The sequence below is a fragment of the Aspergillus ruber genome (genome assembly GCF_000600275.1).
Source record: "Aspergillus ruber CBS 135680 unplaced genomic scaffold scaffold00002, whole genome shotgun sequence".
Lineage (NCBI taxonomy): Eukaryota > Fungi > Ascomycota > Eurotiomycetes > Eurotiales > Aspergillaceae > Aspergillus > Aspergillus ruber.
In genome coordinates this window covers 597,754-614,456 of record NW_024467298.1, presented here as the reverse complement: position 1 = coordinate 614,456, position 16,703 = coordinate 597,754, and the positions used below count along the sequence as shown (strand labels likewise).

General features: G+C 49.6%; 6 protein-coding genes across 6 annotated transcripts; 4 read left to right on the top strand and 2 right to left on the bottom strand.

The window, feature by feature from the left end:
• The first annotated feature begins 114 nt into the window (after positions 1-114).
• On the top strand, positions 115-2,225 carry EURHEDRAFT_122194 (3-oxoacyl-ACP reductase/polysaccharide deacetylase family protein). Its single transcript, XM_040777719.1, has 3 exons — positions 115-220; positions 285-529; positions 573-2,225. Exons 2-3 carry the CDS (start codon positions 430-432, stop codon positions 2,117-2,119), a joined length of 1,647 nt encoding a protein of 548 aa, XP_040642672.1. The 5' UTR covers positions 115-220; positions 285-429; the 3' UTR covers positions 2,120-2,225.
• On the bottom strand, positions 2,187-5,472 carry EURHEDRAFT_408214 (ATP-dependent Clp protease ATP-binding subunit). The gene has a single exon (XM_040780774.1). It carries the CDS (start codon positions 5,109-5,111, stop codon positions 2,331-2,333), a length of 2,781 nt encoding a protein of 926 aa, XP_040642671.1. The 5' UTR covers positions 5,112-5,472; the 3' UTR covers positions 2,187-2,330.
• A 1,269-nt stretch (positions 5,473-6,741) lies between these two features.
• EURHEDRAFT_446411 (uncharacterized protein) lies at positions 6,742-8,346 on the top strand (the record flags this gene model as incomplete). The annotated part of the gene is made up of 5 exons (XM_040783596.1): positions 6,742-6,804; positions 6,857-7,039; positions 7,267-7,521; positions 7,585-8,145; positions 8,206-8,346. 5 exons carry the CDS (start codon positions 6,742-6,744, stop codon positions 8,344-8,346), a joined length of 1,203 nt encoding a protein of 400 aa, XP_040642670.1.
• Positions 8,347-9,397: 1,051 nt separating this feature from the next.
• On the top strand, positions 9,398-9,715 carry EURHEDRAFT_374057 (uncharacterized protein; the record flags this gene model as incomplete). The annotated part of the gene is made up of 1 exon (XM_040778601.1): positions 9,398-9,715. One exon carries the CDS (start codon positions 9,398-9,400, stop codon positions 9,713-9,715), a length of 318 nt encoding a protein of 105 aa, XP_040642669.1.
• Positions 9,716-11,715: 2,000 nt separating this feature from the next.
• On the bottom strand, positions 11,716-14,090 carry EURHEDRAFT_408212 (uncharacterized protein). The gene has a single exon (XM_040780773.1). The coding sequence runs from the start codon at positions 13,948-13,950 to the stop codon at positions 12,109-12,111; it is 1,842 nt and encodes a 613-aa protein (XP_040642668.1). The 5' UTR covers positions 13,951-14,090; the 3' UTR covers positions 11,716-12,108.
• A 390-nt stretch (positions 14,091-14,480) lies between these two features.
• On the top strand, positions 14,481-16,664 carry EURHEDRAFT_491927 (misato family protein). The gene is made up of 5 exons (XM_040785644.1): positions 14,481-14,654; positions 14,704-14,906; positions 14,956-15,394; positions 15,444-15,988; positions 16,042-16,664. The coding sequence occupies exons 1-5, from the start codon at positions 14,583-14,585 to the stop codon at positions 16,298-16,300; spliced, it is 1,518 nt and encodes a 505-aa protein (XP_040642667.1). The 5' UTR covers positions 14,481-14,582; the 3' UTR covers positions 16,301-16,664.
• Positions 16,665-16,703: the final 39 nt, after the last annotated feature.

The following is a 16,703-nucleotide window of genomic DNA, read 5'->3' as shown; positions in this document are numbered from 1 at the left end:
ACCAGTAGTTCGCTTTATCACAGTCGTTGCTGCTATTTTCCATGTATCGCCTCTTCTCGTAAACACACGTGACTGCCCCGCGTGTCAATAACATCCCATTATCACATCCTCATCTCAGCAACACTGCCAAGTCCCTCTAGTACCTCTACATGAAAAACACACCAGTCAATCCATTATATATAATCCAAATACAGAACAGAATTTACACCTCCCAAATACCGCAAGTACAGCCCGAATCCACTCACAGCCATGCACTTAAGTTACTAGTACTAACCTTGCAACAGATAGTTCTTGACAATCCACGTCTATCAACAACTCGCTCGGTGTGCGGTGTACTTCTACGTACAGAGTACAGGCAGGGGATTAAGTTGGAGCTTGTCGCTCGTCTATCATACCCTGCATGCGCGTTACCCCGACTAGCTCATAACTATGGCAACCTCGTCGTCGTTTCTGGGTCTGGAAGGTCTGCATGTTTTTGTTACCGGTGCCGCGGGGGTAACGGGAGGGAGGCTTGTGGGGGAGTTTCTGGGTAAGTTTATCCTAGTTGCTGGATAGCAAGCTAACTAGAACAGGCCATGGTTGTAAAGTGACAGCCCATGATCTTCATTCACACATCCCAGACTCAGTCACAAATTCAGACGGCTACTCGCGTCTGAATATCGTGACAGGCGCTGCTACGGACGAACAAGCCATCCAATCCAGCATCTCCCAAGCTACCAAACGCTTTGGTCCCATCAATATCCTAATCGCCAGCACGAACGCCATTGTGGAATTCCCCGTTTGGGACATGTCCCTGGATGCCTGGGAGAAGACGTACCAGGCTAATGCCCGGGTAACGTTCTTGACTATTAAGCATTTCCTGTGCGCCGCGAAAACTGCACAGAAGTCTCTTGGCAAAGAACTGGATAATTTGGCTATTGTCGTGACTGGTTCTGAAATAAGCAATGGTTTGATCCAACACGTAAAGAATGATATTTCTCAGTTGAATAGCAACGCTACGATCAATGCTGTTGCATTGGATGGTCCAGAATCCACCAAACCAGAAGCCATAGCGCGCACCACAGCCTTTCTATCCTCGCACCGCGCAGCCGGACACATTTCCGGCCAATTTCTCACAAGCACAGAAAACCTACCCCAACAAAACACCCCCTCCGCACCCAAAGAAACACACTCCTCAATCCCCCCAGCCCTAACAAAACGCAACAAAATCCGTATCGCCATCTCCATCGACCTCGATGCCGTTTCCGGTTGGCTAGGAACTGGCTACCATCCCGACAACGTCCTAGCTGACTACTCAGCAGGCTTCTTCGCCGCCAAAGTCGGCGTCCCACGCCTCGTCCGCATGCTCCAGAAACTCCACCTCGTAGACCGCTGCACATGGTTCATCCCAGGACACTCCGCAGAAAGTTTCCCCGACGAAGTCGACCAGGTTGTCAAAAGCGGTGCTGAGATCGGACTCCACGGCTACGCACACGAAGGCGCATACCAACTCACCATCGAGCAGGAGCGAGACATCCTGGTAAAATGCATCGCCATCGCCACTAAACTCACCGGCAAGAGGCCAGTAGGCTACAGAGCACCCCTCTACCAACTCCGCGAATCAACCCTCGACCTTCTCGAGGAACACAACTTCGAATACGACGCCTCCCTAACAGACCACGACTGCCACCCATTCTTCGCACCCCGCCGTCCGCCCCTAAAGCCAATCGACTATTCCCTGGCCGCATCTTCCTGGATGCACCCCGTCCCTTCTCCCTCCCCTTCCGAAAAGCCAGACAGACGGCCATTAGTCTGCATCCCCTGCAACTACTACATGGAAGATATGACACCGATGCAATTCCTGCCACACGTGCACAATTCGCAAGGGTACACTGATACGCGGCTGATTGAGAATATGTGGAAGGATCGGTTTCTGTGGATCAGGGAAAATGAGGAGGAGCCTGTATTCCCGGTGCTGATGCATCCAGATACTAGTGGGATGGCGCATGTTATTGGGATGATGGAGAGGTTTTTAGGATGGTTGAGGGGGTGGGAGGGGGCTGGGGAGGTGGAGTTTTGTCAGTCCGGGGAGGTTGCGAGGTGGTGGAGGGAGAAGCAGCTTTCTACGAGTAGTGCTTAGTACTTTGATATAGTGTCTACTGAAGTGGTGTTGTGGATATATATTTTTAAGGTTGAATATATTAAAGGTTGTTATATAAAACTAGATAAGTATCAACATAAGAAGCAATAATGCAAAAGCCAGATATATGCCAAAAAAAAAAAAAAAAACCATCACACATAATCATATCTCGTCAACATACACAATAAATCTATAAACCCAATCAAGCATTTTATTCATCATACAAATCCATATCCCCATCCGTTGACACCTCATCCGAATCAATCATATCCGAATCATCCTCATCAGTATCCGGCAATTCATGGTTCGGCAGAACCGTAATCCGTCCACCAACCATGACAACCCTCGCATTTTCGCCGTCGCGAATACTGCCCCGCAAGATAAGAACGGCCATGCGGTTGAGTACTTCTCTCTCGATGATGCGGCCGAGTGGCCGTGCGCCGTAGGCGGGTGAGTACCCGGATTCGCCGAGGTAGTCTTTGACTTCTTCGGTGCAGGAAATTGTGACGTTGCGGTCGTTCTCAACGAGACGGCGCTGGACTTCGGAGAGGCGGAGGTCGACGATCTTGCGGATCTCGCGTCTTGTGAGGCGGTTGAAAATGACTGTGGAGGAGATACGATTGAGGAATTCGGGGAGGAAGTAGTCCCGCAGGGCACCCAATACAAGTTCGCGGGTTTGAGGGTCGATGGCGCCATTCTTCAATGATGGGCGGGAGAGGAACTCGGCGCCTAGGTTGGAGGTCATCACGACGATGCAGTTGCGGGCGTCAACGATACGGCCTTGGCCGTCTGTGATGCGGCCGTCGTCCATGAGCTGGAGGAGAACGGTGAGGACTTCCTTTGCGGCCTTTTCGACTTCGTCGAACAGCAGGATCGAGAAGGGACGGCGGCGGAGGTTTTCTGTTAGCTGGCCGCCAGCGTCGTGGCCGACGTAGCCTGGTGGTGCGCCGATCATGCGGCTGAGGGAGTGACGTTCCTGGTATTCAGACATGTCGAAGCGGATCATGGCCTTGGGGTCGTCGAATAGGAACTCCGCAAGTGCCTTGGTAAGCAGTGTCTTACCCGTTCCTGATGGTCCGCAGAAGAGGAAGCTAGGTGGTGAGTTGGGATTGCTAAGGCCTGAGCGTTGAAGACGGATGGCGTTGGAAACTGAGGCTACGGCTTCCTTCTGGCCCACGACGAGCTTGCCCAGATACTTCTCCATGTTAAGAAGCTTGTCCTTCTCGGTAGTCCTGAGGCGAGTCACGGGAATGCCTGTCCAGCGTGCGACAATCTCGTTGATTTGATCAGGGCCGACCGCATCCGCAAGCAGGGACTCTCCGCTGTCATCACCCTGGCGGGCCCGACGCTCTGCATCAGCCTGGGCTCGGTCTATTTCGAGTCTCTCGATCAACGTCTTGGTTTCTGGAATGGCATAGTACTCCAAGTCGGCCGCAGTCTGGGTGTCACCAGATCGTTCAGCCTCGTCACGCTTGACCTTGAGTGAGTCCAACTTAATCTTCGCGTCCTGGATGGACTTGCTGCGTGCTTTCTCACTTTCGTACTTCTCACGCATAGGCCGCAGTTCCTCAGTTACATTGGCGGCCTCTTGCTTGGCGGCCTCCAAGCGTGCCTTAGAGGCGTCGTCCTTCTCGCGCTCCAGAGCATGGATTTCAATCTGGAGCTGTCGTAGCTTGCGCTCGAGAGTGTCGAGCGCCTCGGGTTCGGATTCACGTGTGACACGGACGGCGGCAGCGGCTTCATCAATGAGATCAACCGCAGAGTCGGGCAGACGACGAGCTGTGAGATAACGCGATGCTAGAGTGGCTGCAGCGACAATAGCACCGTCCAGAATGTTGACACCGTGGTGCACTTCGTACTTCTCCTTCAAACCACGGAGGATAGAGATGGTCTCGGATTGCGAGGGTTCTCCCACCAGGACTTGCTGGAATCGCCGTTCGAATGCCTGGTCCTTCTCGATGTACTTGCGGTATTCGCTTAGAGTCGTAGCACCAATGCAGTGTAACTGACCACGGGCCAACATGGGCTTCAAAAGGTTGGCTGCATCCATACCACCCTCACCGCTCGAACCTGCACCCATGAGCAGGTGAATTTCATCCACGAACAAGACGATGGTCTCCTTGGAGTCTTCAATCTCCTTCAAGACACCCTTCATCCGCTCTTCGAACTCTCCGCGGAACTTGCTTCCCGCGACCAGAGATCCCACATCTAACGAGAGCAAACGACATTGGGCCAGGTTGGCGGGAACATCGGCGTTGACAACACGACGTGCCAGACCTTCGACAACTGTCGTCTTACCAACACCAGGCTCACCAATGAGCACCGGGTTGTTCTTGGTCCGCCGACTGAGAATCCGGATAACTCGTCGAATCTCTTCTTCACGACCAATGACGGGATCAATCTTTCCTTCTCTTGCCAACGCTGTCATATCAATTGTAAACTTCTTCAAGTTCTCAGACTCGCTCTCAGAATCCGCAGTCTTCGAATCAACCCGCCTTGTGCCCCGGATCTGCTGAACAGCCGTATCAATCAACTTGACATTGGGAATGTTCGCATCCGACAAACAACGCTGGACCTGCGAGTCCTGTGAAGCTGACAAAATCAAGTGATCAACTGCAACAAAGCTGTCCTTTTGTGTCTTGGACAGATCGGTCGCGGAGCGGATGACCTTGGCCAATGCGGGGGCCACACTGACGGTCTCTGGCGGAGGGTCTTGACTAGGTAATCGGACGAGTTGTTTCATGAGAGAGCGTTCAAGGAGTTGAGGGTCGCCGTGTGCCCGTTCGATGACCTGGCGGAAGAGGGGTGCGGATGCGCCATCATGCGACGGGTGGGCGGTGGCTTGTTGGTCTTTGGACTCATCGGGGGCGGGGTTGAGGAGGGAGACAGCGAGGTGGATAGGGAGGATCTGCGAATGGGAGTATTGTTCAGCTAAACTGCTGGAGTCTAGCAGAGCCTTGTTGGCTCTGTCCGTGAATTGGACGCCGTTCATGGCGGCTAGCAAAGATGTTGGTTTCAAATGTAGGTAGGATAGTTAAGCGACGTGTATATGCCTAAGAAAATTGATATAAAGAGTGTAGTAAGTTGACTAGGCAAGAAAATGCCAGCTAATTGAGCAATGATATGCAGAAAGAAGAATTGAAGCCGAGTGTGCGAGCAGTCATATATACGAGGGGCTCAAACAGGATGGATAGATCCCGTGACGTCGTGACGCAACGGGGAATTTCCACCGCCTTCCAGAAGCATCTAGCACCTGGCATTGTTATTGATAAGGATTGATCGGATAAATAGTTGGCCCGAGTAGCGAGGCCAGGAGATTCTTATAGTCGACGTGTGCACACATATTGTAGATTAAGCACTCAATCAGCTGTGTACGCGCATGTACGTTCGTTAGGCAATACACATCTTTCGTCAAGTTAGTCCTCTCCATATAGACCTCGTTAGTCCGGAATAATCGACTCCCGATTGCCCTTTTGAGCTACGATCCGAGAGACCCCGCTTCAGTTATCACTCGACTACACGTGATATGTCACGTGTAGTCACGTGATATGACATAACATGACCACAGCTGACCTGATCCCCGCAGCAGATAAACTCAGGCATGGGCATCCTCTTCGTGTACCAGGGATCAATGCTTGTTGGGAAAGACTAAAACAGGCCGGATCATCCCACTCCCATGTTGCTGATCGTGCAGGGATTTCAGTGCCTCAAGTGGCCCCCTCTTCCCGAGGCTCAACCCGGAACACGCCCGACCTGGCGATATGACCGGCCACAGAGAGGCGCAGGCAGGCAGATGGATACCAAATTAAGAATTGCTGGTTACTCGGTGCCCATTCGGGAAATTTCTAATCGGGTCATGCTACCAGTGGCACAGGATCACCAGGGGGACAGTGCGTGCGAGACTGCATGATGAGAGATTTTTTATTTCCCGGGAATGATCCCGGAAAGGACCTATAGCGTACAAAAGCAGAAATTTAGAAACACAAAGAGGCTAGCAGTGATTTTTCTTTTCATTTAGACTAGACGGCGATGGGTCGCTAGTCCTGCAGGAATAGCGTCTGTCCGTAGGGCCGGTCGTGCGCTATTTCAGATATTGTACAGGGGTGGCATAGTACTATGGTAAGTATGCCGAACTACACATTTACATTGTATAGATATTTCAATTGTACTGTATTATCTCAATGCAAACCAGAAATCTCTGAATGTGAATCCCAACAGGTACAAGGACTCATGACGTCAAAATGGCAATACCAACCGGGTGCTTAGAATTGGCAGAGTCTTCAGTGGACTCGAAAAAAGATATACACAACTACTCTAACTTTTATGGAGCAGATGGAGCAACTGCCGCAGTCTGGATCGTGGTCGAGACGGCGGAAATTGAAATGAAAGAGAGGCAAAAATACGATCTTATTTTTTTGTGTCTCTGTACTCTCTCCTCGGGACTCTGTGCCCCCATATAAAAACCGGTCCTTCCTTCAGCCTTCCTTTCTCTGTTCATCCATCTTCCATATACACGACAACACTTTTCCTCTTGTTGCAGGACACAGCATTTGCTATTCCCTCTTAACAGCATAATAGTGTCACTCACTTTCCAGAGGTGAAATTCCCTGGTAGACGCAGAGATGTCGCAGAAACCCATCTTTGTTGTAACCCACCCGCGAGCATGCTCGACAGCATTTGAGAGGGTATTTACTCTATTGTATCACGTTTTTACAGTGGTGATGCTGACAATATCAGGTTTTCATGACCCAACGGAATAACATCCAATGTGTCCATGAACCCTTTGGCGATGCCTTTTACTACGGCCCCGAGAGGCTCTCAGAGAGATTCGAAAATGATGAACAGGCCCGGATAGACAGTGGCTTTAGCAAATCGACATTTAAAACCGTTTTGGACAGACTTGATCGTGAAGCTTCTCTTGTACGCTCTTTCTCCTTATCTTTTTCTTTTGCTGTTTCTACGTCTCATTCCCCCGCATCTGTTGCTTTTTTGACACTCCGGAATGCCCCGAGTGCCCGCAAGTGAGCATTGGCGATGAATTGGGCATTCGTGCAGCTACATTTCTTACTGCGTTTCTACACTTGTCTACTCTTCCGAAAATGGAAGGTTATACGTTACTACAGCCGGATGGACACTCACCTCAATAGGGCAAGCGAGTCTTCATCAAGGACATCATCCACTACCTCATCCCTCCCAACGGCCAACCCGCCAGCATCGCTCCGTCCCTCCAGAAAGTCAAACGTGGCGTAGGCACCCAGGAACATGCCAATGGTGATGCCACGGCCGTTGACACCGGACGTGTCAACGGCAAGGCGGAGGAGAACGGCAAGGAGAACGAGGCTACAAACGGGTTTCATGCGGAAAAGAGCCCTCGTCCCAGCCACGCAAAGATTGACAGCGGCGTCGATCTCTCTGCTGTCCCGGTCGGGAACAACGTAAAACCCAGTATGGCCACCATCAACGAGCAGGGAACCAAACCCTACCCCTATGACACAGAAGCCGAACCGGGCAATCCCACCGTGATGCCCACGGAGATCTGGTCACGTTTCCATTTTGCCTTCCTTATCCGTGATCCTCATTTCAGTGTGCCTTCGTATTATCGTTGCACCATCCCGCCACTGACTGAGGTGACTGGGTTCCCCAACTATGACCCGTCGGAAGCCGGATACGACGAGGTCCGTCGCATATTTGAATACCTTCGAAATGTCGGGCTAGTCGGTCCTCACATTGCCACCCATGATGAGGACGAGAGTGCCAACGGCGAAGGTCTCAAGCCGGTCGTCAGTGGAATTGGCGAAGGAAAGGAGTCGGGCGCAGATATTTGCGTAGTTGACGCGGATGAAATGCTCCAGAAGCCGGCACCAACCATCGAAGCATTCTGCCGTAGCGTGGGACTGGATTATGATCCGAGCTTGTTGGAGTGGGACACAGACGAGGACCACCAATTTGCCAAGGATGCGTTCGAGAAGTGGAGGGGCTTTCACAACGATGCGATCGAATCAAAGGGTCTGACTGCCAAGAAGAAGGTGAGCACCAACGAGACGACAGCAACAACAAAATATAAGAAGAGCTAATGATATTGTTAGAAACAGGCCAAGTCCGAAGAAGAATTCGATGCTGAATGGCGGGAGAGATTCGGCGAGGAGGGTGCAGCGATTATCCGCAAGACGGTTGACGCCAACATGCCGGATTATCTGTACCTCAAGCAGTTCTCGCTGCGAGTTTAGAAGAAATCAGGGAAAGGAGGGGTGGGAGATACTTAAGGTGGCCATTATTTGCCCACCGGAGATGGTGGGATTTTAGCGGTGATGGTGTGATAGCAGCAGCCACTCGGAGGGTTACAATGCTTGTCTGTGCTTTGAGTGTTGGAGATCTATGATGTTATCTTTTCTTACACATTTTGTCAGTTGTTTGACTCGTTTATTATATCCCGTCTCCGTTTGAATGTTACTGCGTGTTTGTACCTTGTACCGGGCTACCCTAAATTATGGCCGCCACCTCCCCTAAGTAGTCACTCCGTCACTCCACACCACTCCATATTCTCCAGAAACACAATTCAATCGAATCATTTCTTGTATTCCGGCTTTTCTGCACTATTTGCTTTCCACCCAATGCCAGAAGAGCAGTGACCAATGACCCTCCCCGGTGATTAGCCACCTTTCTTTTGGGGCGGATTCAAGCAACCATTATGCATACTCTCTCCCTCTTCCCTTCAATTGGCCCTCATTAAAATCACTTGAGGGTGACTAGCAGGATCCAATCTTGGGGGTGACATTGGACATTCACTATACCGGGTACGTCAATCATTCACAGACACAATGCAATGTGTCTCTACATGTACTGACAACTCGATGATAGGCACTATCTTTCGCAATTCTCTCGTCAATACGTTTGCTCTCTAGAACACACACAAGCTTGATAGGTACAATCCAATTCACATCTATCCCGATTTTGAGAATGCACTCTCGATGGTACTCGAAGTACCCACGATCCGTCGCCCTGTCCTGACTACCCCATGTCGCATACCATTCAACAAAGATTATTGGCAACGGCTACATGGAGTGTGCATTTTGGTACTTTCTTGGAAGACCACAAGTCAAAGCACAACTGATGAGATGGACTTGGCCCACGTACCACGGCGGCAGTCTGTACATTTGTACATACTAAGCCTGGTCGATGGCACCGAAGGAGCTCCGTCCCAATTACAAGGAAAGGGTCGCGTTTACCAAAAACGTATACGTCGATTCATACTTTTGAAATCTTTATTCCCACTATCGCATGCATGTTCCTGGACGGTCGTACGAGAGCGGGGTCCTGTCGGATATTGCAGTCGAAGGACTTTTTGTCCTCAAGGACAAATCCGGAAAGGCTTTTTGGACTAATGCTGGCTCATCTGGTATCATTTCGTTTGTTATAGCGTACAAGGGCGTAAATGAGGATATCTACGACGATGAAAGGGACCAAGCGCCTCCATTGGCGGACGTGGTTGTACCAATAGCGAGCTACAAGCTTAGCATCCTTCGTGGATATATTTGTACGAATAGGGAGTTCGGTCAGGACAGGCTCTACAAGATGACAGATGACGCCCTTGAGTAACAGTTGAACTATTATTTCGTACCAACGTATCTACGAATTATAGCATATGATATGTTGTCCTAACTGCTGGACACATCATGTCGGACATAGCAGATGCAATCCATCCCTCTGGCGGAGAGATTTCGCTAGCCCGAGGAAGTCGGTGGGGGGAGGGAGAATTCATGATTCACAAGGCAGCGTAAACTGATGATATCGCCATCCTTGAAAAGGAGTCCGCCTCGACCACTCCATGAGTGGTATCGTCAAGGGGCATTTTCGCAGGTATTACGAATTGACGATAGGACACCTGATGGAGGCTTCAGATGCTTGAGACAAATTCGCTCTTCTCTCCAGATTATCCTACAGTTGACTGGCTGGGCTTGGGTTGAACCGAAGGTTACAGAGAAGGTCCAAGCCGATTTATAGACAGCTTGCAAAGCTTGGATAATTGAACAATCCACTGACTCGAAAGAAACTATAGCTACGATAAGCTTCGATGAATATGAAAAGCGCCATATGCCTCCTGAAGACGAGGGGGTAGTCTTAGACTTCTAGAAATATGTAGCCCCGCGTTTTTAATTGCATAGTCAATTCCTAAGAATGGATTACGTCGGTGAGACCAGAGTACCCCCTTTGACAAATATGGGCGAAAGCATTCTGCCATTAGTTAGGGCGTTTCCGAAGATGATGAGCTAGTGAAGATAAGGCCAGTGAGAGCCAGTTGGAAATATACCCCGTCTTCCAGACGGGGTATATCCACGGTGATCTCTAGAAAGGCTATGCTATTTTCCGTGTTCGAATACACAATTCCCGTATGTAATCATCCGCGCCTAAATAGACATTAGGCAAATTGGTGAACGGCTGGGCACAGTTGGGCTCGTTGAAACATCGTCACCCAGAACTTCCAGGCAGTCACGGAAAGCAGGAGAGTTCGGGTATGTCAAATATCAACAGGAATTATACAATGCCTTTGCCCGATTAATCATGCCTTGAGCAGATTATAGTCGTGCACAGAGGTGATATCATTGAAGACATCGCAGTTCTACAGCCACATACAGAGAGGACAGCTAAGAATTATGGGGCAATTTGGTGAGAAATTGGGCAAATCTGCTCGTTGAAGCATCATTACCCGCCTCCAGTAAGCACAAGACTAGTTTGGCCGTTACGACTAACTCAGTTCAAAAGTGGGAGAGGGTACCGGATTCTTTCTGGTGAGGATCCTCTTGTTGAGCAGCCTTTTTCTCCGGTTCCCTTGCGCGTTGAGCAAGTAGATAGCGCCCGCATGATGGGCAATGATTCGGGTCTTAAGACAGTTCATAAGAAATAGATTGCTTGGGTATATTAAAGACACGGACTATCATTCCTTGACTCACAACGCGCCTAATCGCACGTGGGAGGGGGTGGCTTCATCGAGGAAGTTGCTGTTCTAACAGTCACTTATAGCGATAGAATGGTTTCATGAGCCTGCCGAAGACGAGTTTCTTCGCTTTCAATGAGCACTCGAACACAGATCGCAGGACGTAACCCTACCACATTCACCCAAAAACTATATATCCAGGGAAGCCCAGGACATAAGACATCAACGACAATACTCTTCGAGTGTGTATACGCTACCATACCGTCGACCACAGAGGGTATACGGGATGGTAGGAGAAGCGGAGGATATATAAGGACACTCATTCATGTACTTAGTTTAATTCTTCGCAATCAATCTAGTTAATCAAGCATTAGTTACCTTCTAGTTTCTGACTCGTCCGCACTTAACCAACAACCCAGCGTACGTGCTCGGCTGGCCTTGTTTCTCTATTCGTTACCTTTACCGTTCCTACCTGTCGATTATCTTACGGAGCCTGGAGGGGGCGATATACCCATCGATGCATACAACTTACTGAACCGGACCCGGAGGGGCATTGAGCATACGATCACTTGGAAGACACTTAGGGTAAGTATCCTGTCTCGAAATACGACTAACTAGAACCTTAGGTACGATACAAGAGAAGCCAGGTTGTGACACATGTTGACTCCTCGGGGACTGATTTCTAAAATAGATAGTCATAAATTATGTCCTAATAACCAAAATAAAATACTGACATCGAAGAACCATGAATAACCAAAACCAATGCAAGACAAAGGAAATTATATAAGAGAGTGAGGATGGTCATAACCATAACCATGAGAGATGTAAACAGACTATCCATCCAACACCATGCATAAAAACAAGTCTTTTTGAATGAGAGTATTTCATGCAAGTAAAAATCAATTCAAAAAAGATTCCATCAACAAGAAAAAACGCCATACCGGTAGCAAAGCACCCGGGGTATCGACCAAGGACATCAAACCCAACACAGAACTCCAAAAGAATACATGACCTTTCACGTTCATTCAACCGTGTCAACTTGCTGAAGACAAGTATATCACCGATGGTACGACCTCCTCTGGTCATTTCTTTCATTCTGCGGAGGATGCCGGTTCAAACTACTAGCCGCCGGTGCAGCTGTCTTGAAGAGACCTTCACCAGCGCTGGCGGATCGTTTCGTGCTGTTCGCTCTTCCCCTCCGTGCTCGGATTTGTGCTAATGCCTCCTCGCGGCTGACGGGTGTTCCGGGAACGATGGCGGACTGGTTGGATAGGCGGGATTCCGGGCGTAAAGGGACACGCTTGGTGATGGGGTACCCACTTGTGTCGAGTTCGAATTCAGTGCTTTGTTCTGCTGACATTCGAGAGTCTTGTGTGGCCCGGTTCAGGGCTGTCGACGGGGAGGGTGTGTACGGGACACGGGAAGGGACCTGAGGCGGGGCATGGGGGTAGCGTTCGAAGTCAATGTCGTGCAGGTTGCTCCGTCGTTCAGTTGGTCCCCGTGCCAACGGCAATTGAGTGAATGATTCTTCGTCAGCGTGGGACTCGGATGCCGTTGGATGCACCGGGATGAAGGTCTTTTCTAACGGTCTTTGGGGAGAGGGCATGGCGCGAAAGGTTCCCGTCTGAGGCGAAAAGGCAATCACAGGAACCTCCATATCTTCCTCATGCTTAACCTGATTATCAACGTCCATGGCGTGCTGAGGCTTGTGCACTGATCTACGCAGACTGTGTCGAGCCGGTTGTGTCTTGCTTGGTTCAGGTACGATGTGTTCCCTCTTCCCGTGCGGCGCTTCGTTGACTTCAGATTCTTGCTTCTTCTGGGACAACGTGGTCTCGTGAATGCAAGTGTTTTCGGAATCCTCTGCAAGACGGCAAGAGCATCGCTTGAATTGACACTCCATCTCCATGAAGTGGATCATCTCTTCGGCATCGGTACGACGTTGTTTTTCGTGGTCGAGCAGCCGTTGAAGTTCCTCAATCATATCGTTCTGGAGATCTTGTTGTTTGGCTTCTTGCTGGTTCTGAGGCTCCTCCTGTTTAGGGGTGATGTCGGATAGCCGTGGGCGCTTGGGAGGAGTGCATTGAGTGGACGAGTCATTCGTTGAGTACAAAATCGTCGCATCAGCAGACCTCTTGGGACGCCTTGGTGTTGGTGTCGTGAGCAAGGCGAGGTCTCCATCTGCGAGCGACATTCTCCCAAAATTCTGGGCCCGGCTTTCGAGTCTGTTCGAGTGGATAGCCGTTTCGGATGCTCGCAGACGTTTCTTGAGGACCTCCATTTCTTCCATGAGACCCTCAAGGGTGTATGCACGCTCGAAGGCTTCCTGCTTCGCTTCATCCTTGGCCTCTCGTTCCACCTGGGTCTCTTCTCTCAAGCTCTTAATTTCCGCTCGGGCTTCCTTGAGATCCTCTTGGATCTTCACGACAGCAGAGCCAGCTCGAAAAGCGTCTTTTCTCGCTTTTTTAATCTCCTTTTCGAAAATCGATCTCTCGTTAGATTGGCGCTCTTTTGCGGACTGTAATTCTGCCAGTAAGGTTTCAAGTCGTTCGCCTATCCGGTGTTCTCGTGATTGGGCTTCAGAAAGCTGTTCCGACGCAATCCGCAACGCAGACTCTGCTTCTTCGCGCCCAAGGATTGCCCGCTGGAGTGCTGCAGTGTTTCCTGCTGACTGCTGTGTTTGTGCGGGTGAGGGACTATTCCCACGCGAGAGATTATTCAAAAACGCGACCTTTGCCTGGACGTCAGACAGGCCTCTCGATTTGCGGTGCACACCCATGATATCCGACGGACGGGATGGTGAGGGGGAGGGGGGCATCGTTTGTTGATTCATGCGCTCTGGTGACACGGGGTTCAGGACCTTCGCGGGGCTCGACAGGATGGCTGATGGTGAGTCCATGATGGTGAACTCTCTGTAGCAACTGCTGTAAAAGGTTTGTAGTGTCAAGCAGACACTGTAGTGAGCATGACAAGCAACGGCACAAAGAGTTGAAGCAGGATCGGAGCGTGACGGTTCTTGTCAACAAAAAGGGATCTCCCGCGTGGTGGAGCGTGACTGCACGGACTCTTGTTTACCGTTTATGGCCTCCTTTGGGGACGACACGTGACTGTTGCTGGGACGACGGTTTTTATATCACGTGACATGGGCACATGTTCTTCATTTTGATACATTCCAGTGCTTCATATTGACAGTTAACTATTTGCTAGGGTTTTTATTGAATTAGGCGTGTTAGACAATGTAAGATGCAAAACATTGCTTCAGAATGACAAAATCTCGTGTCGATAGCTACTTAAAAGTCACGCTTCCGTGGGAAAATTAAAGATCTTACAAGTATATGATTGGCTGTTTTATTTAATATGCACTAGCGTTTCCGCATTTTATTGAGGCCCCGCTGCTTACTGATCCCCGCCATCCAGCGACAAAAAGTAGCACCACGATAATCGAGAAATCTTAGCGACAATATAGTGAGTAGATTTCCCTGTTAAAACTGAAACCAAAACATACTGCTGGCTCAGTATCCAGACGACGAAATGCATGAAATCGTCACCCTCCAATTAGGGCAACGGGCCAACCACCTGGCCACGCATTTCTGGAACCTTCAGGTATGACTAGGGAAGGAGAGGGTTGAGGAGCAAGGCTAACTCATCTCAGGAATCCTATTTCACGTACCAAGAAGGCGAAGAATCCCCGGTCGATCATGACGTTCATTTCCGGCCCGGCGTTGGGGCAGATGGATCAGAAACTTACACGCCTCGGACGGTGATATATGACCTCAAGGGTGGCTTTGGCACATTACGGCAGTCCAATGCTCTCTATGAACTAAGCGAGGATTTTAACCCGGGGCAGGGTCTCTGGTAAGTCTTCTACTGAAAAGTTCCACAGGGCAATGACTCATGTTATCAGGGACGGAAAAGAAGTTATACAGCAACAACCAACAATCCTCCAAAGTGACTATCAGAAGAGCCTGGATGCAGGGCTCCCAGCTCCCAAACTTACATCAGAAACAGTCCGGTATTGGTCAGATTACAACCGGCTATTCTACCACCCTCGGTCAATAGTGCAGTTAAATGACTACGAGCTTAATTCGAGGATGATGCCTTTTGAAGATTGGGAGATGGGCGAGGAGCTGTTTAATGACCTTGATAAGGAGCACGACTTAATTGACCGGGATGTGAGACCCTTCGCGGAGGAATGTGATCAGTTGCGTGCATTGCAAATCTTCACAAATGCCGATGACGCTTGGGGTGGGTTTGCTGCTCGGTATATGGACAGGCTGTTCGACGAATATGGTAAGAAGAATATATGGGTGTGGGCTATTGAAAGTGGCTCCAAGGTGCAAAGGGTCAGTACCCATCTAAATTATCATTTTGAATCCCATTAACCAGATGCAGCATCAACAAATCAAGCGCGACATAAACAAGGCCCGTTCAATATACTCAATCTCCCCCCAGTCATCCTTCTATACACCTATTATTAACCCCCCTCATCGACTACCAAACACATTCAACGTGGACTTCCAATCGGAGTGGCAGACATCAGCGTTGATCAGCTCTGCTATGGAAACCGTAACCCTACCATCTCGACTTCGTCCGTACCGTGATTTCGAATCCTCGCTGGCTGGAGATGACGGTATCCACAAGATTTTTGAATTACAATCCAGCATTTTTACGGATGGCGAAGCGCAATACACGGCTGCTGCAAAACCGACCAACGGAGCCGAGCCTTCGGATGACGAATCTTCCCAAGTCAAGACTGAGTTTGACGTGGATTTCAGCTACGATTCAGGAGACAGCAGCAAATCCCACATGTTCAATCAAGTTCAGGTGTTGCGCGGGATCGACCCCGAGAAGAGCAACAACGGTCTTCCAACTGAAGATATCGACCTTGGCATGCGCCGCAAACTGCGGCTTCACAATTCACAGCCCATGTTCCAAAGGTGAGCTCTACTATCTGTCTTTCACTTTGACCATCACTAATCGATAACAACAGTTTCCACACACCCCTCCGCTTCCCTATCCTCGACAGCTTCCCCAGAAACATGTTTCCTGTATCCGATACGAACAATGGAATCCAAGTGCTCTCTTCTCTAACAGCATCGTCGCGGACGGGTGAACGGATTAAGGCCATGGAAACGGTCGCTACTCGGATTATTTCTATTGACGAGCGGGAAACTATTGTTAATGGTCTGGGCGAGATTCGTGAATCGTATGAGACTGGGTGGATGAGTGATTCGGATTATGACGATTAAACTAGTTAAAATGTAGATCCTATCATTCAATAATCTGTATCGCATCAGTAAGCCTATTTACTCCTTTCTATTCTCTCATCCTCTAATCCACCACAATCAAATAATCATATATATAGTTCCTTCTCGGCTCCTTGCCTAATACCCCATGTAATCATGTCATACTTCGGTTTCCCATATAATTTATTTAGGGAACCACTCTTACCACACCCTTGATGATTTTCACGTCAATGAAAACGTGACCATCCAACTTCGTGCTGGCAGTCATGCCCGACTACATGTTGGATAGCCGATTCTTGAAAATGTGGACCTCTGTCCTATGGTATCAAGCACCTCTTCTGCGAACTTGGATACACATTGGTAAAAGATTATCTGACCACCAATTCCTGTAGAGCGGTACGGTCGG

Bases quoted from the DNA above. Each gene is read 5' to 3' on its own strand.
- EURHEDRAFT_408212 (XM_040780773.1), bottom strand. From the start codon at position 13,950: ATGGACTCACCATCAGCCATCCTGTCGAGCCCCGCGAAGGTCCTGAAC.
- EURHEDRAFT_122194 (XM_040777719.1), top strand. From the start codon at position 430: ATGGCAACCTCGTCGTCGTTTCTGGGTCTGGAAGGTCTGCATGTTTTT. The intron at 530-572 runs GTAAGTTTATCC...TAACTAGAACAG, and splicing joins GCTTGTGGGGGAGTTTCTGG to GCCATGGTTGTAAAGTGACA.
- EURHEDRAFT_491927 (XM_040785644.1), top strand. From the start codon at position 14,583: ATGCATGAAATCGTCACCCTCCAATTAGGGCAACGGGCCAACCACCTG. The intron at 14,655-14,703 runs GTATGACTAGGG...AACTCATCTCAG, and splicing joins CGCATTTCTGGAACCTTCAG to GAATCCTATTTCACGTACCA. The intron at 15,395-15,443 runs GTCAGTACCCAT...AACCAGATGCAG, and splicing joins GTGGCTCCAAGGTGCAAAGG to CATCAACAAATCAAGCGCGA.
- EURHEDRAFT_408214 (XM_040780774.1), bottom strand. From the start codon at position 5,111: ATGAACGGCGTCCAATTCACGGACAGAGCCAACAAGGCTCTGCTAGAC.